Source organism: Abramis brama (assembly GCF_963993115.1).
Source record: "Abramis brama genome assembly, chromosome: 23".
NCBI classification, from domain to species: Eukaryota; Metazoa; Chordata; class Actinopteri; order Cypriniformes; family Leuciscidae; genus Abramis; species Abramis brama.
This window is the reverse complement of record NC_139985.1, coordinates 13,377,525-13,404,780: the sequence shown is the minus strand read 5'-3', so window position 1 is coordinate 13,404,780 and position 27,256 is coordinate 13,377,525. Positions and strand designations below refer to the sequence as shown.

General features: G+C 38.1%; 3 protein-coding genes across 16 annotated transcripts in view; 1 reads left to right on the top strand and 2 right to left on the bottom strand.

The window, feature by feature from the left end:
- The window catches only part of tfeb (transcription factor EB), a 34,758-nt gene extending 32,738 nt beyond the window's left edge, over positions 1 to 2,020 (bottom strand). For 2 of the 4 annotated variants that reach the window (XM_084100980.1, XM_084100983.1), the window contains exon 1: positions 1,780 to 2,020. The gene's annotated coding sequence lies outside the window, so the exon portion shown is untranslated. The remainder of the gene's footprint in view (positions 1 to 1,779) is intronic. The other 2 variants (XM_084100984.1, XM_084100982.1) reach the window with 2 other exon arrangements.
- Positions 2,021 to 3,660: 1,640 nt separating this feature from the next.
- On the bottom strand, positions 3,661 to 11,684 carry tmem183a (transmembrane protein 183A). Its single transcript, XM_084100427.1, has 8 exons — positions 11,468 to 11,684; positions 11,275 to 11,364; positions 10,038 to 10,202; positions 8,944 to 9,103; positions 8,317 to 8,497; positions 8,133 to 8,213; positions 7,896 to 8,051; positions 3,661 to 4,994 (listed from the first exon to the last, which is right to left on the bottom strand). Exons 1-8 carry the CDS (start codon positions 11,529 to 11,531, stop codon positions 4,809 to 4,811), a joined length of 1,083 nt encoding a protein of 360 aa, XP_083956553.1. The 5' UTR covers positions 11,532 to 11,684; the 3' UTR covers positions 3,661 to 4,808.
- A 667-nt stretch (positions 11,685 to 12,351) lies between these two features.
- The window catches only part of ppfia4 (PTPRF interacting protein alpha 4), a gene marked incomplete at its 3' end in the record, with an annotated part of 98,817 nt that continues 83,912 nt past the window's right edge, over positions 12,352 to 27,256 (top strand). For all 11 annotated transcript variants that reach the window (XM_084100301.1, XM_084100298.1, XM_084100296.1 and 8 more), the window contains exon 1: positions 12,352 to 13,301. In XM_084100301.1, the coding sequence (XP_083956427.1) occupies positions 13,053 to 13,301 (249 nt within the window). In that variant the 5' untranslated portion in view covers positions 12,352 to 13,052. The remainder of the gene's footprint in view (positions 13,302 to 27,256) is intronic.

Below are 27,256 nucleotides of genomic sequence, written 5' to 3'. Positions count from 1 at the left end.
TCAAAATAAACACATAACTGCCGCCTAATGCCCTGACTTTGTTTGGATGACATGCACCGGTCAAACGTGTCGGCGCGTGTGATGGACAAGGCTGTGGTGCCACACCTGCGACAAGACTGTGTGTTTATCTCTTACCATCAGAGAGGATAGATAAAGCCTCCAGATTTCTGCTGCTCTCTGATATGACTTGCGGGTGAACTTGATTTTCTGGCATGTCAGAAAATTTCTCCTATGGATGATTCAGTTGAACTACAAGAAGCAGCGGAGGGAACAGACAGGCCCATTCAATTTAAAGAGAAACGCAAGAGCCAGAGGCTGAATTTTTTCACTTGTGTGAAAGTCAACAAAATCAAAGAGAAAACTAACTTACCCAACCTAACTAAAGCTAAACACAACCGTCCTGTCATGTTTAATTCTCACAACACAAGTATTTTTTGTGACAAAACGTTTTTTTTTTTTTTTTTAAGATACATTTTCAATATTGCATCAGCTGAATGACTAAAAGAAAAACTATATTTCTCACAGCCTCACTTTTTATTTGAGAAAAAATTAAATATGCAGTCAATGCTTTTAATTTTCCTTACTGAAGGTTTGTGTAGGATGGCAGAAGGGAAAGACACAATGATAAACAAACAATGGATTAATTTGATACTATCAGTTTCACTGAGGCAAAAACCTTCATACATTGTTCACTTTTTCGCTTGACTAAATCTGAATACTGGATCATACTTTTTTATAGTGTGGGTTATCCGATACTTGAACCAAACCAACGCTATCATAAAAACACGTAGCTACTACAACTCTCAAACAGATTATAATGACATTGTGGTTGGGATTAGTGACAGAATGACTGTTCACTACACAGTGATTATGTCACCATACTGAAAGTAAGTCCATCAATGACTGCATTCACATGCACAACAATATTCAGATTAATATTGGAATATATAAATTACTACTATATTAATATTCATATATAAAACATTGCAAAATATTTTTTTGGTGAGTACGTTTATTCAAAATATGCTCGTTTTCGTAAGAAACTCTTAATGACACTAGATGGAGCTCAATCAGAAAACTAGCATGCGCATAAATGTGCGCATATGGTTAATGTGTTCTCTGATACAGATCTGTATAGCCATACTAAAGTTGTCATGGTCTCAGTTAGACTAGGAAGTATATTCAGATGCCAATTGCTTAAGCTCCCTATAAATAACTTGCGCGCTATATTTGTACATTATGTGTAAATAAATAGCTTAAACTTTTATAGGGGACGCATATGTGGGTGTTTGCGCACGCTGCGCTGTTCGCATTACATAAGACGCTGTTTATACATATTTAGAGTTTATGCAGATATCAGCAGTAGCCTGTATGGCTCTGTGCCAATAATATAAGCACATACAACTTGCAATAACCATGCGTTATGTCAGTATATAAACACTTGACCAAGTGAACAGCATCGAAAATAAATATATATTCAATAACAAAAAATAAAGACGTCACGGAGCGTAGACAACTTGAATTTAAGGCATAGCTAGTCATTTCAAGCATTACTAAGTTTATGAATATACGGTTTTGAGTCACTTTTCGCTCCAGCAAGAGTCAATGACTTTCAAAAAACGAAAAGCATACGCACCAACTGCGTTTCTGCCTATTGTCAACATGTAAAATATGTATGTAAACACTGTCGCTGTGGAATAAGCTGGAAATGAATGCAACTCAAGCAGAGGCAGACTTATTTAGACACAAGAGTGGAGCGCAATGGGCTGTATCACTTACCCGCTGAAGGTCAGAAAGTACAAAGTTGGGACGTAGTTTTTTGGAAAGGAGCGGCAGTTGTGCAGACTTCAAGTCAACCTGGTATCAGTTCCCTCTACATTCGTATGGAAGCGAAACTGCGAAAGAGCACCGTTTACAACTTCTCGATAATTTCTGCAGAACTCACTCACTCCCCTGTGTGATGTGCGATTTGTTTTCTCACTGCGCTGTGATGTGACAGCGCTGTACACCAGTCACCTGTAGGCACTTGTGACAGCCGCATCCACCAATCACAGCGCGCACAGTGCATTGTGGGAAATGTCGTTCAGTTCGGACAATGTTAAAGGATGACTGTAAACATAACTGTTCGTGTGTGTATTTATTATGTAATCCTTTGAAAATACTGTTCCGCAGTGCCAAACAAAATTTTATACAAGCAATTATATTCACTTTCTATGCACTTGTATGAGCAGGTCATTTTTTTTCATTTTTTTTTTTCATGGCATTAAACATTACATTTAAATACCTCTGTGGTGAAAATCGAGTTTTTAATGTTGTTTGTCTATGTGGTGTTTTTAATATGCTTTAAGACAAACCATGTGCAAATTCATAAGTTAACACCATTGCGGAGTATTTTCTCCTTAAAACTGCAGTGAAAAAAATACAGTCTCAAAAATTGCGGTTTGAAATCACCGTGTTTCTTACATCACAAACTACTAACCAATCACATCAATGTGTGTTCAGGCTTTAGCATCTTTAACTATGCTCTGAAGCAGGGGCGTCTCAAAAGAAGCCAGGTTATCCTGATATATATATAAACAGAAAAATAAATTATATATATATATATATATATATATATATATATATATATATATATATATATACACTACGATGTTATGATGAACTATATACCTTTCTCCACTGACATTCTAAGTGGTTCAAAGCGTTTCTAAGGAAAGTGATTTTTAGAAGGAAGCTGATTGACTCTGAGATGGCAAACAAGAACAGGTTTGTGTAACATAAGCAACACATTATTAGCTGTTTAATAGCAAAAGGAAAACAATTATATTAATCACCTGTCCTAAAGAGCGATACATAAAAAGCATTACCATTCTGATACATTGACGTTTTAGACGAGGCTGTATAATTCACTCTTCCCAATCTGTTTCTGGTTCAAACATATATGGCTGAATTAAAATAATATTTCCACTTGCCATTGTGCAGCGTTTACTACAGTAAAGTTGACTGAGTGGATGTTTAAACTGTTGTGAGTGAGTGGAGGCGGAGCTCATTTGCATATTCATAGTTCCGTGTATACTAAACGAAGCAAGGGTGTAGTTACAGTCAGGATATAGGCATGAAGAAATATTTTTCACAAGAAAAAGTTGTTTACATAAAGACAAAGATGTGTTAAACAAGATGTTTAAATATGTAATTTTGGTGATCAAAGTTGAGTTTTAAGGGATAAAATTGACTACAGGAGGACTTTCAAATAATTATTCTAAATTGAACTAGATTAAGATCAAATGTTGTTTTGCTATTATTTAGAATCTTATATTGTCTATAAATTAAGGGATAATGCACAGTCAGCCGGTTACTAGTGCAAATAAATTTAGCCAGAATGAAAAATAAAAGCAGAGGCAGAGCAGCTGACTGTATGTTATCTCTCACTCATTACAAAGATATAATCTTCATTATGATTGGTCATTTGCAGCATTCAGTTGTCAAGCATTTGTTTTAGGCACAGCTGTTCTTAACTCCAGCAAGTATATAATCATACAGTGTGTAATTCAGTGGTATTACAATCAAAAACTAGCAACATAATCAGACAAACGCCACTGTTGTTTCAGCTTGGCCCACCGGGTGTCAGTATATTTTCCCATGCAGGACAGAACAACAAAACAGATTACAGCTCATTTTATTTAATAGCGCAAAACATCAGTGCCCTCTGATGCAACTTTCCAGTCTAAAACAAAATGCTCCATGGCTTACAAGAAACTGAACTTACTTCACAAACTTCTATAATTTGATTATAATAAGGAAACTGATTTAATCTATAAATTTAATAACTTCTTTATCACAAACAATATCATTCTTTTAACCAAGACACTTTAATATCTACAACACTTAGGAACTCCCTCGCCAATGCAGTCAATTAGAACCCCTTTAACTAGGCAATCATGCACCGTAGCAAAGTTGAACTCATAATGGCCCCAAAGAAAGCACTGAATACATGAATTGCCAGCTTTTCTTCCCTAAATCTAACACCAATCTAAAAGTTATTCAAAATGGGTTAAGCTACACCTCTCCTAATACTATGAGTTTTTTTTTGTTGATAGATTTGAATGTTCATCCAGTTTACTGAATCACAAATTTGCAGAGAAAAAAAAAAAAAAAAAAACTACAGTTCCGGTGAATCTTGGGAATGCTACAGAAGATGGACAAAAATCAATCAACTATAAAAAAATAAAAAAATAAAATAAAAATCACATATGATTCAAGATTAGAGTCATGCAAATCCGACTATGCAACTGTTACGATGACTTGATGCTGAATTACTAAATCACTTTCAAAGGAAAGCACAGCACACCATGTACTTCTGATGTAGATGTCATTTAATTTGATTTTTTTTTGTGTGCCATACACGAAAACTGAGGGAGGCAAGTAGTCTGTTCAGAAAGTACATTTGTGCATTTGGAACTCGATCATTCAAGAATTTTTTTAGTGGACAAAAAAAAAACAAAAAAAAAACAGGTTGAAAATTAACAGGATGATATCCCACTTTGTTTTCATTTATGTCAAATTAAATATGGCAGCTACCTGAACTATTAAGGCAATTTCCTCCTACAATGTCCTGAGACCTTGAGTTAGGACTTCTGATCAAACTGAAGTGTCCATAAAAGCAGCACACTAAGTGCAAAGCCTAAAAATCAACAGAAAAACAAATAGTGACTGCCAAGCCGACTCAGGACTTTATGATTGGTTGAAACAGGCCCGAATTGTCTTCTGCAATATTTCTATAATCCAGAAGGTTGGTGGAGTTCATCAGTCTAATTATATGAAGATGTGGGGTACTGAGGGTGCCACCAGTCCAGGAGACGCACGCTGTGGACAGGGTCCAGCACTACCTGCACTCCCTGTTCACCCCTGAGCTTCCTTCCTCGAATGACTGGTGAATCCTGGAACTCCAGGCGCACTCGGTGGTGCCTCATGTCTGTGCTCACATTAATGTTGAACTGAAAGACAAGGAGCGAAAGATTCATTGTCATTTATGACATCAGCATGACGACTTGTAGCCTGGTAATACCAAACTCTGCTACTTCGCTTTGCTTCGTAGACAGAGTCTGGCATGGCATAATTGAAAAGCGTCTGAAGTTTAAAATCATTGGTTACCCGTAAGCCAATCACATAACGTTTGGTTATGGCGTGTGTTATGCGCATGCTCAGCCGCATCTAACTTCCACTGTAAACACATGTATCATGTGAAAACAAAACCATCGAGCGAAATACCGGAGTGAACATGGCTGTGAACGACTTTTGCAGATTATGTGAAGTAAAACTACGCATCCACGGTACAATCAGCGTCTACGTCACGGCTCGGAAAGCTCTGACGCTGTCTCAGACTGAGTACAGAAGCGAAATGAAATTGAGCGGAAGTACGAAGTCTGACGTAGTCAGGCTAGACGGCTTGTGAAAATGCAAGTAAAAACTTCAGCAAAGATGAATGTGGCAACTTCACCACTAGGCATAATGCTGAAGTTCCTCTGAGGCTATAGATTCAACACTACAAATATCAAGTGACATCCAGCTTAAATAATGGAGCAGATTACTAAAGGCTGGAGTTTACTACACAACTTTTAGGGAATCATTCATTTGCAGATTTTGTAAATGGCTACAGAAAAACTGGGCATCATTCAATAGACTGAGGATCAAACACAAACAGATTATCAGTCGTTCCGAACCTGAACACAACAAACTCGTGCAGAAATGGTGTTCTTGGATACGCACAAGCAAAAAAAATATTTTTAATTTACCTACTGCCCTACTATTAAGTGTGTGAAAAGAATTCTATGTCTAATGGCGCTTTTCCACTGCATGGTACGGCTCGGTACGGTTCGACTCGGCGCGGAACGGTTCGGCTCGCTTCGCTTTTCCACTGCGTGATACGACTCGACTCGGTACGGCACGGTTCGCTTTAGCTCGGTTGCTTTTCCACTGCAGTTAGTACCGCTTCAAAGTGGGTGGGACTGATTGTTATAGTTGCCGCCTCTACTGCCATGACATCATTGTAAACGCACCACATTTCAAACGCACAACACTGGAACAATGGAGCCTATCGAGGGGATGGTGTTCTTGATTCTCGGCATGTGGATGTTTTTAACTGCAAGAAACAGTTTGCAAGAAACTTTTTAACTGCAAGAAACTACAGCGTTGGCTGTTGTCTACTGGCTATTTAAATCTAGCGGGTTTAGTGTCTCGTGTCGCAAATACAATGACGCTGGTAGTGACGATTCTGTCTGACCAATCAGTGATCTGCAGTGTTTTCACGTCACATTTTAGTATCGGTACGGTAGGAACCTCAACAGAGGTGGTACCATTTAAAGCGAGCCGTTCCGTACCGAGCCGTACCGTACCATGCAGTGGAAAAGCGCCATAGTATCAGTACGGTACGCTTGGAACCTGTGAGAAAATGAGAAACACGGAGTTTGAGCTCCCTCCAAAGATTCTCTATTGGGTTTAGGTCTGGAGACTGGCTAGGCCACGCCAGAACCTTGATATGCTTCTTACAGAGCCACTCCTTGGTTATCCTGGCTGTGTGCTTCGGGTCATTGTCATGTTGGAAGACCCAGCCTCGACCCATCTTCAATGCTCTAACTGAGGGAAGGAGGTTGTTCCCCAAAATCTCGCAATACATGGCCCCGGTCATCCTCTCCTTAATACAGTGCAGTCGCCCTGTCCCATGTGCAGAAAAACACCCCCAAAGCATGATGCTACCACCCCCATGCTTCACAGTAGGGATGGTGTTCTTGGGATGGTACTCATCATTCTTCTTCCTCCAAACACGTTTAGTGGAATTATGACCAAAAAGTTATATTTTGGTCTCATCTGACCACATGACTTTCTCCCATGACTCCTCTGGATCATCCAAATGGTCATTGGCAAACTTAAGATGGGCCATGGGACATGTGCTGGTTTAAGCAGGGGAACCTTCCGTGCCATGCATGATTTCAAACCATGACGTCTTAGTGTATTACCAACAGTAACCTTGGAAACGGTGGTCCCAGCTCTTTTCAGGTCATTGACCAGCTCCTCCCGTGTAGTTCTGGGCTGATTTCTCACCTTTCTTAGGATCATTGAGACCCCACGAGGTGAGATCTTGCATGGAGCCCCAGTCCGAGGGAGATTGACAGTCATGTTTAGCTTCTTCCATTTTCTAATGATTGCTCCAACAGTGGACCTTTTTTCACCAAGCTGCTTGGCAATTTCCCCGTAGCCCTTTCCAGCCTTGTGGAGGTGTACAATTTTGTCTCTAGTGTCTTTGGACAGCTCTTTGGTCTTGGCCATGTTAGTAGTTGGATTCTTACTGATTGTATGGGGTGGACAGGTGTCTTTATGCAGCTAACGACCTAAAACAGGTGCATCTAATTTAGGATAATAAATGGAGTGGAGGTGGACATTTTAAAGGCAGACTAACAGGTCTTTGAGGGTCAGAATTCTAGCTGATAGACAGGTGTTCAAATACTTATTTGCAGCTGTATCATACAAATAAATAGTTTAAAAAAATCATACATTGTGATTTCTGGATTTTTTTTTTTAGATTATGTCTCACAGTGGACATGCACCTACGATGACAATTTCAGACCCCTCCATGATTTCCAAGTGGGAGAACTTGCAAAATAGCAGGGTGTTCAAATACTTATTTCCCTCACTGTGTATGTATATATGTATATATATATTATATATGTAATCCTTATGCTTAATCTAATCATCAGATCATTAAAGTTTAATGATCTGATGATTAGATTAAGCAAAAGGATTACAGATATATATATTATAGCCTACTCCTGTAATTAAGCAATGTTATATATACACATGATCATAACATGTTAAATAGATTAGATTATCTCATAACTTACCAAAGTTAATGTCATGCCCATCACAACAGAAGTAAAAATGAAATTGAGGGTAGTGACCCGCAGTAGATAACAGTCCGAGTCTGGATTAGTGTGAACATCTTTATACTGCTTGGGCAGCTGAAGTCCCACACTACATCCATTTTTGCTCTTGGTTGGCTGAAAGTTAAAATACAATGAAATTAAAACGATGCAATCATCTCATATTCTGCTTTTACAACAATGTTGTTGTGGGCATACCAGTTTCACAAACTTGAAGTTGAATTCCCACATCGGCTCTGGCCTACTTCCAGAAACTTTGTGGATCCAAAACAATAAACACTATAGGAACAAGAAAGGCATGAACAGAAAAACCCTCACATTAAATGGGTGAATTAAATTAAATTAAAATGAAGCATTTAAAAGAGAAAGTACATCTACACACCTTGGAATTGAGGAGTGTAGTAGGTGTAGATTCAGGAAGAGGAGGGCTTTTGGACACCCGCGAGCTAAAGGGCTCATATAAGTGAAAAAGCGAGCGAATCACACGGGCACGAAGACAATGCATCCTTGCGATAAAATCAGGCTGAAGACGATCAGGGAGGTCTGCATCAAGATTATAGTGCCTGGGGAAAGGTAAAAAACATCAAGAGGGAATTTAGTCATGCATAAATGTGCCCTGGATGGGGAAAACAGAAATGTCTAATAGTGCACAACAGTGCCCGTATACATTTTCAGCAAGCTTGGTTCCGAAAGAATCTTTCCCATTCCTTTTTCTCATAGGGATTATAAAAAAAGTCTTTGTTAAAGTGTTATGACATGAAGAAAGAAAAAAAACAACCAGCTACAAGGTGAATCAACATTACAAACTTGAAAAATGGGACAAAAAGACAAAAGGTACTTGTGCACTTAACAGCTTTAATGAGGGACAAAAGGACAATCCCATGAAGCATTGTGTGAATAACAATACAATTAAAAACTAAGGAGAAATATAAAATTATTAATTTAAAGATTAACCCGACTGTTGCAATTTTACTAAATATGTTAAATAATCTTTTTTTTGGCAGCCCACCTTTTGTAGAGTCGTTTCCAAAATGCAGCAGTGCATGTGGCAGTCCACGCATTCTTGCAGATCAAAGAGAATCTGCAGACGTCTTCTGGACGAATGTATGCAGCAAGCACAAGCCAAATATCAATGGGATACTCCTCTCCATCTATGTTTTCACTGTGTTCTGACATTCATAATGACAGGGTTTACTTATCTCAACAAACAAGAAAATGTATAATATTAGAATACATTAGAACAGGGATTCCCAAACTTGTTTGGTCAGCCAAACCCCTTTTACCCATTTTACAAATGAAAGAAGTACCCCTTAAGTTAATATTTAAACTTTTAATTTAATATTTAAAATTAAAGGATAAGTTCACCAAAACATTTTTAATTCTGTCAATTACTCAACCTTGTGTTGTTCCAAACCCATTAGACTTTCATTCATCTTCAGAACACAAATTAAGATATTTTTAATAATAATAAGTCGTAACATTTATATAACGCTTTTCTTGGCACTCAAATCGCTTTAAATATAAGGGGGGAATCTCCTCAACCACCACCAATGTGCAGCATCCACCTGGATGATGCGACGGCAGCCATACTGCACCAGAACGCCCACCACACACCAGCTAATTGGTGGAGAGGAGACAATCAGTATATAAGGGGATGATTAGGAGGCCATGATGATAGACAGAGGTTAATGAAACCTCGAATATTTCTATCCCTCTTTTGAAGGTCTTTTCAGTCAAAACTCTGGATTTCTTTTACAATCTTCTCTTGAAGCATGAAATGAATCAAGCGGTGTAATCAATCACTTCATATCATGAACAGATTTAATTTAGGCTTTTATTCATATACTGTATTAACAATCGATCAGTGAACATACATGGAGCACTCAAATATGGTAAACAAAAGTTAAAGCATGCTTGTTTGTTTCGAAGTCTGGAACATGAGAGAGTAATTAATGAAAGAATTTTAATTGTTGGGTGAACTAACCATAATAATAATAAAAAAATTTTTTTTTTTAGTGTTTTCATTAACTCACAAACCCACTTCACTTCCCTCATAAACCCCAGTTTGGGAAACTCTGCATTAGAAAACTCATTAGTGGTTACCTTTGCGTCTTTTGTTTTTCTTTTTGCTGGACCCTTTGATTTCATCCCCTTCCTCTGAGTCCAGTTCGTCACTGCTCTCATGAACTGCGTTACTCACACCGACTGCAGACGAGAGCACTTCCTGCACAGGACCCTGTGATGCCTCGAGTCCACGGAGTAATTTCACTGAAAAAGAATAAAGATCACTGTGTTTTTTGTTTTGTTTTTTATCTTAAAGTGTCAAATGTCATCATAGCAATTTATACTGATAATCTCAACATACTGGATAACATCATCTTCTAAATAATCTGAACTAGAAGTGTTCAGTCCAGCTTTTGGAGATTTAACATCCTGAAGTAGAGTTTAGTTTTGTTTTAATCAAACACCTGAATCAGATAATTAGGCTGTAATTGTAAATTACAAGCAGGTGGGATAGTTAACCCAAAGGGATAGTTAACCCCAAAAAATCTGTCATTTTTACTTACCCTCATGTTGTTCCAAACCAGTAAGACCTTTGTTCGTCTTCGGAACACAAATAAAGATCTTTTTGATGAAACATGAGAGCTTTCTGTCCTTCTGTTGACAACTACGCAACTACCACTTTGACGCTTTTTAAAGTTCATAATAAGATCGTAAAATTAATCCATATGAATTAAGCATTTAGTCCACATTTTTTGTGGACGCAGGCCAGTCCTGGTATATGCTTTTTTTTTTTTTCAGCCTGCATTATTTCAACTTTTGTGTTTAACATCATAATTTGTGGTGAAAAACTACATTACCCATGATTCTGTACAGAAAATTCCATCAATTAGATCGATGTAATCGAGTCGGCCTCTCTGCACTTTCAAAATACTTGAATATTTGAGGACATATTATATGCATTTTTTGCAATAAACTTAAAATACATTGTTTCATATTTAATCAACATGTTTCAATGAGAAGTTTAAATCAATTATGCTTTTTGCAATGGTTCATGGGATTGTAGTTCTTTCCCCCACTAAAGCCTAAATAAAATTGTAAAGTTGTGATTCACCTCGTAGCTGTATGGCTTGTTTCATGGTTTAAAACTCTTAAACAAATAATTTTTTTAAAGTCCTATGAGAAAAAAGAATGGGGGGAAAAAATACTTCCGGAACCAACGCCACTGAAAATGTGGGTGGACACTAATGCACTCTATTGATATGATCTCAAATGAGTGACAGGCTGTCCCGCCATGATTGCAATTATGTTATGGTGACTTTAGTATTTCTGAATTTACCTTCTTTTTCAATTGCATTAACAACAGCCTTTTTAACTCTTCCTGACTTCACGATGGCTGGATCAGCGTTGGCATAGTCAGCCACAGTTACTGTGAGAAAAAGATGAAGGAATACAAAAAATTAAGTTGACATTAAAGTGGACCGCAACACACATCATAACATCAGCCCGTCTCGCTCTAACGTTATTATTACCTGACTCCGAGCAAACATCCTCGGCTTTAAATTTCAGCCGTTTTCGGTTCCCTTTCTTGGGCATGACGAGAGCGGGGGTCTGTGGCCGTTTATCGAGGCTGTGTGCCCTGCCATCTTTCCAGCAGAGGTAACGAAAACCCGATAAAAATGAGGGTGAAATTAAAGAAAGCTCCTCCAGGATCTTCAGCCATTATGGAACTGACACTCAAGGTCGCGTACATTCTCGCGAGATCTCAGAGGGCAAACGACTCAGAAGACTGGACGCTAATTGGACGAAGAAATCATATGTGAGATGAATCGTCCAATCAGACGGTGTATATTCATAACCCCAGGCTTCAGAGAAAAATATGTACGTTTAAAACCATGACGTCATCTCAGCTGTTTTTTTTTTTTCTTGTTGAAAGTTCTTGAAGTACTAATATTTATACAAATAAATATATTGGAGAGTCACTAAACATTAAAAAGACTACTGAACCTCGAGAAAAGTCATTTTAGGAGGAAGTTTAAACGGAATCCTTTTAGATAAAAAGGACAACCAGTTAAAAAAAACACTTTCTTTTTTTGAACAAATTTTCTCTTCTTTTATTTGTACTTTATTGAATCTAAACCATGTTTTAATGTTCTTTTTTTTTTAACTTTTAGTTAAGCTTTGATGGCAGTAATGTTAATTAAACAATGCACACAAATGCAACAAAACTGAATAAAATACAATATTATAAATATGTGATTTTCTACAAAAGATGCATGAAAAAAATCCCTTTTAGTTTTTTTTTTTAATATATATTTTAACACTTCGTGATAGGTCTGTCATTTCTATGCACCTGCCTACCGCCAGAGGGCGCTGCGCGTGACAACATTTCTCACACTGGCGTCTCGTGCTTGACAGTCATGTAGTCGCGTGGTGCTGATGTGAGGAACTCCGATTTTACGCTGTTTGCACGAGCTTTACAGAGCCACGCCGAGTGGATATGATTTTCGCCGACGACGTGGGAGACGTTTAACCTTTACATCCACCAAAGCGTCGGTGCATTCATATTTTAAAACATGCGCGAATGTTTGTGGAGATAGCGGAATAGCTTTGTTGCAAGCGGGAATGAGCTCGTAGAGGGAGGAGCGCTTCGCTCGGCTCGCCGTGAAGGGAGATGATGATGATGATGATGGTGGCAGAGGGATCTGAAGGATGCGGCAGACGTGAATTTCAACGTTTTCTGAAAGGTTAATGGCAACTGGTGGATGTTAAAGCGAAGGGCGCCGAGGTTCAAGCAGCTGAAATCGGAATATGCATGTGGCGAGCGCTGTGATGAGCGTGCATCGAAATGCATTGAGTTCCAAGTCAAACTAGGTGGATAATGTCAGAGCGGAAAAGGCCGACAGTCATGGACCAGAGAGGTCAAGGTGTGTGAAGAATCCAGACAGGGATGCAATTAGTAAAATTAGAGGATGCATTTTAAAATACATGGATATTAATGTGCATTTAAATGGCACTAAATATTAATAGTGCACCTCAATCCTGAATTTAAAAAAAAAAAAAAAAAAATCAAAGCAATTTCTAATTTGACTTAGACTTCATAGTACACCGAGCAATATGATGTGCGAAGTGATGCCGACCATAAATGAAGGCGACTCGGTGAGTTCCCAGAGAGGCTCTCAGAACGGCACGGATGCCGAGGCTAATTTTGAACAGCTGATGGTGAATATGTTAGATGAGAGAGATAAGCTGCTGGAGTCTTTACGGGAGACACAGGAGACCCTCATCCAGTCGCAGACCAAACTCCAGGATGTTCTTCACGAGAGAGACGTGCTTCAGAGACAGCTCAACTCCGCCTTACCGCAGGTAAACACACACACCTGGCACAGGTACACAGGAAGTTGTGTAATAATTTACCAGTTTACACTAAAATGGCTATTTTTTACTGTAAAACACGCAATAAATTAAATGTGAGATATACATTTGAATTGACAATAACTGTAGCAGCTATTTTGAAAGAAACTATGGTTACTAGCCCTGTGAATTAAAAATATATATATATTTTCAGCCCATTGATATGTTTAAAGACCCCATGATATTGCTCGACTAGTGTTGACATATTTCCTGTGGAAACAGGAAGTAGGGGCAGGACATGCCAAAGGGCTCCTCCCCTTTTGTTTAGCCCGGCCCGCCTACTTTTTCAACGGTCTTGGTTCTGGAAGTATTTTTCCCATAGGGATTTTTAAGACATTCATTTTTGTCCTTGTTTAAGACTTATGAGCCATGGACCAACTACAAGGTGAATCACAACATTACAAACTTTGATTTGAAGCATAATAGGCATAGTACTGATTGCATATTATGTCTATATCACAATGCTTAATGGGAGTGGATGGGCCTTAAAGAGTTCTTTTGTTGTGAAAAATTTTCTAATTTCTTTGCAGAATCATGGGCAATGTAGTTTTTTTTTGTTTTGTTTTTTTTTTTACCAGAAATTCCATTGTTGAGCATGACTATTGAAAAAAAATAAGTTGATATAATGCTGGATGATGGCTTCAACAAAAGCATGTACTATCGATATAAACCTCATAACTCACAGTAGGCCTGTTTTTAGTTACCAGTAGTGAGTAATCAGCATTATCTGTTTCCCTAGAAGAGACTAAACATTTTAAATGTCTGTGTCTGCTTAATTTTTTTTACACTTTTTGTTATGGTTGGAACTCTCTTCACATCCTGATAGCAATCAATAATAAATGTTAAATGTACATATACAGTATCTTCTGATGAAGTCTCAGGACCAAAAAATGTTTGTCCAATCATTGCATTCAGTCCGAATGCAATGATAGGATGTCCTACCTGCCTGTCAACATATGTTTTTCCATACCTCCACGCACCCTGCTTGCGCAGACATCACATGTCATCAGTGCTTTCCATAATATGCAGAGTTGTGGACAGACAGTCACCAAGCACCACACAAAAAAACTGCAGCCACCTTTTACAGTTCCTCCTGAACCAAAACAACAAGCTTATGCTGCGTTCACGGCATGTCAAACCGTAATTACGAGATGGCAACCCAGACTGCGATTTATGCGATTCTATGCTAACACTATCAACGCCAAAATGAATCTGTAAGTTGTTTATGTTCATTATCTTTGTATTGTTATGTGCTTTGAGACATGAGGTAATTTAACACCTTCTCTCGTCTCTTGCCACTTTGCAGACTCAGCTGTTTTCGTTCATGTGTTTTGAGGGAGACGTGGCTTTGGAGACGCTCTGAAGGGAGGGTGGGAACTCATGCTTTCAAAGCAAGCTTGCTATTGCTAGCCTTTCCAAAATTGCCTACCCTACCTTTAAAGGGTTAGTTCACCCAAAAATGAAAATTCTGTCAGTAATTACTCACCCTCATGTTGTTCCAACCCCGTAAGACCTTCGTTCATCTTTGGAACACAAATTAAGGTATTTTTGATTAAATCTGAGAGCTGGCTCACTCCTCCATAGGCTTCTAAAGACGTTATAACTTGCTGGCCCAGAAAATGCATTAAAGACATCATTAATATAGTCCAAGTTAGTGTTGTCACGGTACCAAAATTTCAGTATTCGGTACCAATACCAGTGAAAATCCACGGTTTTCGGTACCAATTTCGGTACCAAAGCTTAATTTAGATTAAATTTACATAATTATATTAAAGTGTATATCACAGTTACAAAGATGGAAACTAGTATTAAAAACACTTTACAATAAGATTCCATTTGTTAGATAACATTAGATAAAATGACCTAACAATAAACAATAGTTATATACTGTCGCAATTATTCTCCTTTAGGGGTTAATTTAAAAATACATTTTTAAAATCAAAAGTTAACATTATTTCTGTTAACATTATTTAATGCACAATGAATGAAGTGAACAAACATGACCAATCAAGTGTTTGTATTAAATAACATTCACAAACATTAATTAATGTTGTAAAAATATATTGTTCACTCAATGTGTTATGTTAGATAACGCATTAAGTGATGTTAATGAATGGTATCTTATTGTATGAAGAGGACGCAACTGCACGCGCTTCGGGCATGCACGCGCATCAAGTACCGGGTTTGAGAAAACCTGGTACCGTGACGTTTAAAAAAAAAATTGTACCGACTTGGTACCGAAGTACCGTGGCTCAATCTTAAGTTTATAAAGCGACGAGAATACTTTTTGTGCACAAAAAAAAAAAAAAAAAAACGACTTTATTCCACTATTCATTTCCTTCTCTCTGGGCCTCGAGTTTTTTCACGTAGTGTAATAGCGCAGCGCTTCTGTGTTGTACCTTTAACGTTTAGGTGTACACTAACATAGTAACTTCAAATCTAACAGACAATGATGATTTGATTTTGTAAGATCTTTCAATGTAGTTAAATGGATATGGCAATGAGAACTGAAGCTTTAAAAGTTTCCTCATTGTTTATGACTTAAGTGACCATTAATATGGTATTATGGTGGAATGTTTTTGCAAATGAGTAGTTATATGAACCAATAATTGTCCTCAGAAGAAATGTTCCCAGATGAATTGTTTTGGCAAAATAGCTAAAACTGATCTATTATTCATTTTGTGTGTGTTCTGTTCAGTAGCTTCTCGGACCCACACAATTATAGGGGATGCTTTGTGGAACTGCTGGTGGCATAAACACTTGTTTCCACAAAGGTGCATCATTTACTTGAATATCTGTGTCCCAGAAATGTCAGCGGTTGTGATTGTGCATGCATCCCAGTCAAATAATGGCAACAAGGTTATAGTTTAAAGACAAATCCTACCTACAGTTATGCATATCAAAAGCATTTACTTTTTTCCCTAGTGAGGTGTATGAGGGTGGGGGTAGGTTAGGCTTCAGAGGAGCAGAGATGAAGAGGGCATCTTCTAGTGTATCTTCCTCTGTATCACATTGCTCTTTTTGGTCATTCGCCAAGGACACAAGTGATATTTATCGATTCATCTGAGTATCCTGTCCCCTTCCTTTCCCCGTCTCCCTCCCTCTAATTTTGTCTTTCACACAAGTGATGCAAAAGCAGCTTACTTCTCAGTTTACGTCACCCCGCTCATCCAGACTGCTAATAGGTGGATCAAGAAATCTCTTCCTGTGGGAAGATTTTAAGACTGTTACTTGCAAACTAGTGACTGAACCCTGGAAACAGTGACCAGGACCAGCGTATGTAGTTGAGAGATGCATCACCATTCTGTCTCTAGAGGAAATTTGGACTTCCTGTCTTGCGGCTTGCATGTCTAGGACTGTTCAAAGGAAAATGCCTCTTTTCATGTGATGCTCTGGGGTATGTGAGACGGTTGCTACGAGGCCAATTAATCTAGTTAACAGCCAACGTTTACATTTAAACACTCTGATTTAACTTATTGGCTGTATACTGTAGTATTATCCTCAAATGGCATGTAACCTCAGACCTCAGACTGTTAGCACTTTCTTAACCTGGCCAGCTCTAATTTTATTGGCTGTCTCTAGGAGTAAAGGTCTTATTTATAAGGTACTGAGATGAAGCATGCAGTGAATGCTTTTGTGGATGAAAAGTGTGAGAGGTTAGTTGCATTATTGAGGCACTCAGTAGCAAGTCATCAGATATCCAGACTTGCTCTATAAAGTTGGGGTCAATAAGTTTTATTTTATTTTATTTTGAAATAAATTACTTTTATTCAGCAATGATGCATTACTATGATCAAAAGTGACAGTAAAGACATTTATAATATTACAATGTGTTTTTTTTTATTTAATAAATTATGTTCTTTAAAAAAAAAGTATCATGGTTTCCACAAAAATATTAAGCAGCACAACTGTTTTCAAGTATCAAATCAGCATATTATGAATGAATGATCATGTGACACTTAAGACAGTAATGACTGCTGAAAATTCAGCTTTGACATCACAGAAATAAATTACATTTTAAGAGATATAGGTCTTTTAAAGCTGCAGTCTGTAAATTTTCCTCTTTGTCGCCATCTCTGTTCGAAATCTGCAATTGCAGTTATTCGCGGAGTTATTAACTTTACGTGGGTTGTGCCTCGGCACGGCACAGTGCGGATGAATCCAATGTTCTGATGAGAATGTGCGGCTGTCAGTCACACGCGACGGTGTGGATACTGTCATTCGCAATCACAGATTCCACTTTTTTTGACCAACATAAGAATTTTCACTGGAAAATGTCATCTGAACAAGTTAATAACATCCATTTTTGTTCTGACCAACTAAGGGATAAAAAGCATTGCAGTAAATCGAGCTGATTAAATCCAACGATCACTTATATCACGTCAAACCGTGCAAATTATACTTTGTTCTCAAATTGTTAATGTTAACAACATTAGCATTGCGTGACTACATTTAATGCCCTTCCGATATTTATCCTCGTTTTCACATGGGCCCGGATGCAGTCTCTTTTTTTCTGTTGCCACTTTTTCAAAGCGACTTTTTCAGTCTTTTGCGTTTTACAACGGGTGAATCTCCAGTTGCCACTGGTGATTGTCGTTTGAACCTTTCTGGATCCGCCATCAAATTGATAAGTTTAATTATATCAAGTGCTGTGAGAAAAGGATATAAATCTCCATCTCGCAATAAAGCAATATAGCCTACTAGCTGAGACACCTTCTTTATGTGTACAGATGTGACGTAATGACGCAAAGAGATGCTCAAATTTCCAGCGGAAATCCACCAGCACCACTGGAGTAAAAAACATTATTACAAGCTTACCATTTTGAATTGAGCCAAGGCAACCAGATAGTTTTGAACTCTGGCTGGTTATGTACTTGCTCAAAAATGTATTTTGGATAATTTTTAACCCCAAAAAGTTACAGAATGCTGCTTTAAATTGTAATAATATTTCAAAATATTACTGTTTTAACTGTATTTTTGCACCAAGGTAGCCTTGGTTAGCATAATAAATTACTTTCAAACATATTAAACAATCTTACTGTAAACTTAGTGTAAAATAATTGCTGGTGTTTCATTTTTAATAATAATGATAAAATATCAGTTCTGTCAATTTAATATCTTTATGATTCAGTGAATAACTCACATTTGCATTGTATTGTAATTTCATAGGCCGCTGTAGGTGCAGTAAACTGTTTCATTGATAGTCGTTTAGTGCACACCACCTTTCTCTCTGTCCATAGTGTATAATTATAGCTTGCCATGGTTGATCACTTCTGTTTTGGTTGGTGGTCTGTAATTGCTGTTGAGCAGCTAGTACGAGTAAGTTTTCAAACACAAAGATGTGCTTTACATCCTTTAGTTAGGTCCTGGAAATTCATTGGCACTGTGTTATTGATTATGAGTGTATTGTTAATGCAGAGCATGAAGACAGTATTGAGGATGGTGATGATACATGAACAGTATACAGACTTGATTCTGCAGAGTCATCTTTAAGACAACTGGCAAAGACAGCTGACAGATATATGTGTCTTGCACTCATGGGGTTTACCTCAGTGCAGAGTTAGCATCCTCCTCCTCACTCTTGAAATTATAGTCTATTAGGGATGTTGGCTTGTCAGCAGTGCCGTCAATCAAACGTGTTTGTCCATTCAGATCAGGGAGAACTGGTGTGGGTATGAGGGCTGGGGAACTGGCCGAACGCCATGCACTGAGTGGGGAGAAATGCCAGGCTGTCTCTGTCTGCTGTGGGGAGGAGCTCTGTACCCTGTTTATCTGAGTGATGTTTAGAGGAACTGGCATGTGGAGATGGTTCTTGAGTTGAGCAGTTAAATCCTGAGTCATCTGCTCACTCATGTAGAATGGAGGTCAAGTGTGGGATTGTTTAATTTGTCCACCAAGCAGTTGTTCCAAGAAGACCTTGAATAATAAGCTCTACTAAATAGCAAAAGGGATCCATTTGATCACCCTAGCACTGTGTGTGATCTGTGGCGGAGGCGGGGGCGGGGGGGATTCTGTAGCAGTGTGTGAGACATGAGAATACTGAGAAGTCCTGTCTGGGAGAGTTGAGACGTTTCTGCTTCTTTGTGCTTGCGTATCTGATGAAAACTGCCTTTTGATGTCTTTTCCCGTTTTAAGCTAGATTAATATCTGTTTCTTTTTAAATGGTTGCCAGTCAGGGTTTTTGATTAAATTTGATGTTTAATGGCTTCAAAGGATGACTGCTTTCAATCAGAGGATCCAACATTTCAACCAAACATCCAGTATAGCCAAGCAGATTCAAAATGTTTAATCAAGAAGAAAAATACAGTAAAAAAAAAAAAAAAAAATCTAATTAAAAATAATGCATTTTTTCTTCTTTTCCCCCCAAATGAAAATACAAGGGGAAATATTTGTAAACCAATTCTTGCAGCTGAAAAATAAATTGTAATACACACTACTGTTTAAAAGTTGGGGGTCAGTGAGTTGTTAAAAAAGATACTTTATAAAAAGTATTGGCATAGTCTTTAGGAACATTAATGGCCAAATAAAAATATATTGTCAGCAGAATCTCAGCAAATATATCATAGATTTTCGATATTGCTTAGCCTTAGTTTTCACTCAGATTTTTATGGATGTGTCATGCAGTATCTTAATCCTTACAATCATTAATGCTATTTTTCTAAAATAACAGACCCCAGGACAGCTCCCGTCCTATTAACCCCTGAAATGAAGTTTGCTGTGCTTCACTGACAACACAACTGCTCTTCGTCTCCCGTCATTGAGCGACTCAGCATTCCCCAGCTCTCAGTGATAGATGAGCCTGATCAATAAATGCTATTTTCTCATCACTGCCTCGCTGGAGGATGTGTCAGTTTTGCAGAGTCTCTGAAAATTTACACTCTACTTTCAGAGAACAGTGCGACCCTGCAGACAGTTTAATTTTAGGCAGCTGGGCCAATATTATAGAAATAGCATGATGCATTTCCTCATTTGTAAGTCGCTTTGGATAAAAGCGTCTGCTAAATGATTAAAATGTAAATGCAGAAAATGCCATTGCTGTTTCTTAATGCTGGTATAATCCATACACTGATAATTATGTTTCATCAAATCAACAAATACAGTTTGCATTTGTTTATTATATGCGAAAAGAAACAGTACTGGCTTTGTTTTCTTAAACTCACACCATTGCAGACTGGTACCGTGCCAGCACAGGTGTACAAACAGCATCACATGGCTTTTGGCAGCTGCTGTAATCTCCAGCATGACACCTCTGAGCTGCCGGACCCTCCCTCAGCAGCTGCGGGCCATTTGTTGAGTTAACCTCACACATGCACACATTTCACTCTGTTTCTTAGTTTTGGACAAATCAACTTTCTAGAATTTTGTATTATGTACATTTACTGATATTTCAGTCAACTGTCAAACATGTATAAATAATTTGTTTAACGTATTCTTGTTTATTTCAGATGGTTTGGTTGTGATTTTCTTTTTAAAGGGGACCACCCTGACTTTAGAGTATCTCAGGCATTTAGCACCGGATTTTTTTTTTGGTCATCTGCTGGTTCATGGTCTCTATTGCAGCTGATTGAAAGGAAAATAAATTTGGATCCGCCCCTTCACATCATTTTTGTTCTGCTGCATTTTTTTTTGTGTGTGTGTGTGTGTGCATGTAATTAAATTAAAATGAAGCACCCCGAAGCGTGTGGCCGGCTTATGTCTGAAGTCATTTGCGCACTCGAGCTTGTAGCGCACAACTGACTGTACAGAAGTGCCGGAGAAAAGGACTATATTCTCACATGATCTCTGACAACACTTTCCCATCAAGGTCTTTTACCCAGACGGCTTTACAAATGCAGTTAAATTAGAGGAATCATGCTTGTTCCTTAACAAAATAACTTGTGTCAGGCTGCTTTTATCAAGTCTTAACTCCATGTAAAGATATTAAATGTGGACCAAATACAGTAATGATTGTTTCATGCAGGGTTCCCAAAGGAAAGATTGGAAGGAAGGGGCTGTAATCCAAGATGTCTTTTCTTTCTCATGTTAGAGTATAAACGTCATTTTTTATTATCTACTATAGCTTTATGTTAACAGCTATGAAAGAAGACAAGAACCCTTGATATAATCTAAGGGGAAATTGATTTGCAAGTTCTCAAGGACCTTTTCCTTCAAGACTGAAGCTGAAGGCAAAATCTGAGGGTCTCTTGTAGGGGATTATGAGATCTTGGGTTTTAGAGTGAAGAACCAACCATATTAAAAAAAATCAGGAAAAGTCTGTCATGGTGGTCTGGGTTTATGATTGTCATGGCAAAGTTTGTCATGTACGAAACCTCAAGAAATATGTGTGGAATTGGAATTGGTCCGTTATCTTTGGTGTGTTTTCCTCCAGGCGTGATATAAGCGTAATGCCACTCAGATGCTGTGGCAGGGGATTAGGAAGAGAGCTTTGGTGACTTGACAAACAGTGAAAGAGTATTGCAAAGTGAGAGGAAGAGAGTCACAGAGCAAGCGAGAGTTTTTGAGTATCTTAAGGGATTAGTCTGAGGGCAGTTACTGTGTACAGAAGGGGAAAAAAATTGTAAAATGTTGGAGACAAGGTGAGCATTACAGATTTTGGGAAAAAGTGCATGGGAGTTGACAGCTTTTTTTTTTAGGTCATGTTAAAATGTAGACTTGTGTCACGGGCTAAACATGAAAGTGTTTATGTATATTTAAAGGAGACTGCATAGGCGAGCAGAGAACTTCTGGTCTATTTTTATTTTTCGAGATGCTGTGACTTTTTTGTGTGTGTGTGACTCATTTTGTGCTAGCTTTTGTATAGTTAGAAAATAAATGGACACAGTATCTATCTGCCTATTTTGACATTTTGAAAGTGATCAAATACTGGGCAAAATCAAAGATCGTTGTGGATCCTTGTGTCTCCTGTTTCAAGCAAGGGGGTGGATAACCTATGAAACGCACGAGGAGACATGTTTTTATATTTATTTTCATTAATGCCTGAATGAGCTGTCAAATCTTTGAGGTCTTATTGATTCAAGAAATGCAAAATTTGAATGACAGTTCCTGGAATACACATTAGTAAAATAAGCCTTTTCATTTGTGAAGAATTGGCCCTGTTTGAAACGGTCTGAACACTCTTTTGTGGAAGCAGGAGGTGTTTGCTCAGTGAGATGGCAATTTTTAAACGTAGTCGAATGTGTGGTGTTCTTGGCTGAAAAAAGACAGAAAGATTGTTAAAAATGAGTCCGTACCATTACCATTTTAATTTATAATAAAAACGCATATATACAGTTTGGGGTCTGTAAGATATTTTTTCAAGTAAATTAATACTTTTATTCAGCAAGAATGCACTACATTGACCAAAAGTGTCATTGACATTTATAATGTTAAGTATTTTATAATGTTAAAGAATTCTTATTGAAATAAATGGGATTTCAGTTTGAAATAAACTGTCTATTCTAAAATATATATCACGATTTCCTCTTACATGTTAAGCAGCACAACTGTCTTTAAAGGACAATTCCGGTGAAAAATGAACCTAGGGCAGTAACGTGCGGTGAAATCTTGTCATGGGTAGGCTGTGACCTATCAATGTGGCATATGTTCATATTCATTCAGTTAATGAAGCAACCCAAGTTCATATCAGGCATCATCACATCGCTGCCTGCATACAGCAAAGTCATATGTGAGGCTAATGCACAATCAAATCTAATAATCAAATTAATGGACACATCTAATGATAGATATATTATACAACAAACAAATGTTTTGTGCGGGACACAGTAAGAGAGGGAGGCGGCGCGGTGTCAGCGAACCGACAAGCAGCCTAGTCACTATTGTGCAGTTTGTATTAATGCCATGGTTCAAAAAATAATGTAAAGGTTAAATAATAATTCACTTAGACTTTATAAGAAGCAATTGCGACTTTATTTCACACAATTCTGACTTTATATCTTGCAATTCTGACTTTATAACATGCAATTGCGACTTTATTTCACGCAATTCTGACTTTATATCTCGCAATTCTGACTTTATAACACGCAATTGCGACTTTATTTCACGCAATTCTGAGAAATAATGACAGAATTGCGAGATGTAAACTCGCAATTGTGAGATAAAAAGTCGCAATTATCTTTTAAAATGTTTTATTCTGTGGCGGAAACAAGCTTCCATACCTCCTGGCCTCTTCCTCCCATCCATCCTCCCTGACGCATAGCTACCGGGCCGGCCCAGCTATCGGTAGGCGCCGGCGGTGCCGTGGTAGTTACCTGAGAAAACGTTTTGGAAAACACGGGCTATGGACCCAACCAACTCTATAGGAGGGGAGGGGAGAACTCCCTCACATGGTACAACCTATGCAGAGGCTGCGCGCTGCGGTGTCAGAATGCGGAACGTGTGTAGCCTAATGTAACTAACGTGACAAATGTGAAAAAACAAAAATCCTCGACCGGCCCAAAAGTGAAGCGGCCCACCGGGAATTCTCCCGATTACCCACCCCGGGCCTGTTGACAGCCAACGCTAGGCGCCGCTAGATCGGGAAGTGCGGATTGAGTGAGAGCGAGTGGATCACGTGACATGAAGCAAGCTCGGTCTCTGCCTCAATGTTGATGATTCAAGACAGCATGAGAACTGACTGCGCATGCGCAAACCTACGTAAACTACGTTCTATGGACCAAAGAGGCACTGCTAACCTCTGCCTCAATGGCCATGGCCTTGAATTTCCTGCATGAAACAATGGTTTTAGGAGCAAACAATGGCAAAATGAGTATATTATATGTGTATTCCTGAAAATTTTTGTTACAAAAATTTATATTTGGAATAAAATAAATGCAATTAATAATGTGGTGAATTAATAAAGTTCTTGGAATTAATAAATGTAATGTCAACATTTCCTTTGGTGAGGCACTGCCTACCCTGCCTACCCTGACCGCACGTCCCTGACCTAGGGCTAATTAACACATGGTTACCGAGTCGATCGTTCCCTGGGATGCGTTTTCATGAAAATCGAATGTAAAGAGTTTTATCTCTAAAAACAGATTAGCTCATAGCAGTAGTATATGGGGCACAGAGTAAGTAAAAGTAAATCGCTAGTTAATACCACTAACAAGGCTCAAAATAGCCTCACACTAACACGGTAGCATAATGAGGGTCCCTACATGCAAACCGAAGCATTGAGAACTTTGTAAGTGTACAGACAGTTTAATAAGAAGAGACTTTATAAAGACAGTACATTACGCGTTAACAGGCAGCAGGCACGAATGCCGCGCTATGTTATATTTCACAAACGTAATTCCTATCGACCAGCTCACTTAGCACGGCGTTCGTGACTCGATTAGTCGAGACTGTTTTCCAAGATGATGCCTGCCTGTAAACGCGTAATGTTCTGTCTTTATAAAGTATCTTCTTATTAAACTGTCTGTACACTTACATATAATGCCACTAACAAGGCTATTTTGAGCCTTGTTAGTGGCATTAACTTGCGATTTACTTTTACTTACTCTGTGCCCCATATACTAGCGTTATAAGCTAATCTGTTTTTAGAGATAAAACTCTTTACATTCGATTTTCATGAAAACGCATCCCAGGGAACGATCGACTCGGTAACCATGTGTTAATTACCCCTAGGTTCATTTTTCACCGGAATTGTCCTTTAACATTGCATTTCTTATCACTATCAAATTAGCATTTTAGAATGATTTCTGAAAGATCATGTGACGCTGAAGACTGGAGTAATGATGCTGAAAATTCAGCATTGCCGTCATAGGAATACATTATGTTTTAAAATATATTAAAATAGAAAATGTTTTTATTTAAAATTGTTATAATACTTCATAATATTATGGTTTCTATTTTTGATCAAACAAGCGCAGTCTTGGTAAGCATAAGAGAAATCTTTCAAAAGCATTTAAAAAATCTTACCAATCCCAAACCTTTGAAAATAAATTTGTATTGTTAGTCTTATCATGACAGCACACCTCTCCTCAACAAACCACAAAGTTTCTTGTTTCTTCATAGCAATTTTGATACTACTACAAAAACTAAAATGCCATTAAAAATAAAAATAAGTAAAGTAATTAAGAATTTTAAAAAAACAACTGAAGAAAGATGCGAAATGTATAAACAGTGCATTATTTTAATTTTTTATTGTATTGTCAACTAAGTATCAAAGTACTAATACTTTAGAACTCCTGAATTTTAGGGATCATTCATCTCCATAGCACAAACAGTGTTGGGCGAGTTAGTTGCCAAGGTTTAATTGTTAAGGTTAAGGTGTTTTTTTTTTTCTTTGCTGTTCTGCCACTTCTGTAGTTTACTGCCACAACCACGGCTAGTCTCTTGTGATGTCCCGGCTGTGCTGTACACGACCCTGGCCAGAGTTCACTCCTTTGTGCGTTCACGTAAAGATAAGACTCTTGAACACTAATGAAATATTGCTGTGAGTGCTTTCACGCAGCATGATGCCGTGTCTTAGCCTCTGTAGGTTTGCCAAACCATCTGCCACCAAAGGCTCTCAGCACGATTAGCTCACCGAGATGCCAATTTGTCCCTTCTTGCCATCACATGGGGTGAATATTAGCTGCAACATGGAAACTGTCTCCCTTGAATGAAGAGTAATCATTTGTGGGTTTTTAAAAAATGAGCACTTTGCGTAACTTTTTAAGAACCCTAATATGCCAATTTAGATTCTTCAATTTAGATTTGGATTCTTCCAAGCATGAATGAATGCAGAACTATGGTGACTAATGCTTCAATAAAACTCCAGCTCTGAATACTACCAGTCCTGACACGAGGATCCATTGATAAAGCTTTCATCTTTCAGCACTCACTGTTAATATAAAGTGTTAGAAGTGGTACCTAGATCGCTATAGTAAAACTGTTTTTCTTCTATAAAGAAAATATGCTGCGTCATTGTTGCCCGCTCTGCCTGGTAAGCTTGCAGTGTATGATCTGTCAGTATAAATGTCCAACTCTGTATTACAGAAACGCATAATACAGACCCTTTCCAAAAAATTTGAATATCATGGAAAAGTTTATTTATTTCCATAATTCCATTCAAAACGTTAAACTTCCATAGATTATAGATTCAGGGCCCACAACTTAAACGATTTCAAGTATTTAGTTGTTTATTTGTACATAATTTGGGCTTCTAGCTCATAAAACCCACGAAAACAGGATTTAAAAAAATTTGAATATTACATGAAATCACACAGTAATTACACAGTGATACCATGGTCATTGAACCAGGTTTTGGTTATTTTGGCAGTGTGGGCAGGTGCAAATCCTGCTGGAAAATGAAGTCAGCATCTCCATAAAGCTTGTCTGCTGAAGGAAGCATGAAGTGCTCTGGAAATGTCCTGGTAGACGGCTGCGTTGACTCTGGATTTAATAAAGCACAGTGGACCAAAGTCCTCTTTTCTGATGAGAGCCAATTTTGCATCTCATTTGGAAACCAAGGTCCCAGAGTCTGGAGGAAGAATGGAGAGATGCTTGAAGTCCAGTGTGAAGTTTCCACAGTCTGTGTTGGTTTGGGGAACCATGTCATCGGCTGGTGTTGGTCCACTGTGCTGTCCACTCAACGCAGCCGTCTACCAGGACATTTTCAGAGCACTTCATGCTTCCTTCAGCAAACAAGTTTTATGGAGATGCTTCCTTCATTTTCCAGCAGGATTTGCACCGGCCCACACTGCCAAAATAACCAAAACCTGGTTCAATGACCATGGTATCACTGTGTAATTACTGTGTGATTTCATGTACAGGTAATATTCTAATTTTTTGAAATCCTGTTTTCGTGGGTTTTATGAGCTGGAAGCCCAAATTATGTACAAATAAACAACTAAATACTTGAAATCATTTAAGTTGTGGGCCCTGAATCTATAATCAATGAAAGTTTAACGTTTTGAATGGAATTATGGAAATAAATAAACTTT

What these genes read in the sequence shown, in the direction of transcription:
- tmem183a (XM_084100427.1), bottom strand. Translation starts at nt 11,531, where the DNA reads ATGCCCAAGAAAGGGAACCGAAAACGGCTGAAATTTAAAGCCGAGGAT. An exon ending in GGATGTTTGCTCGGAGTCAG is followed by an intron (nt 11,365 to 11,467) that starts GTAATAATAACG and finishes TTTTTCTCACAG; the next exon opens with TAACTGTGGCTGACTATGCC. An exon ending in ACTTCAAGTTTGTGAAACTG is followed by an intron (nt 8,052 to 8,132) that starts GTATGCCCACAA and finishes TTTAACTTTCAG; the next exon opens with CCAACCAAGAGCAAAAATGG.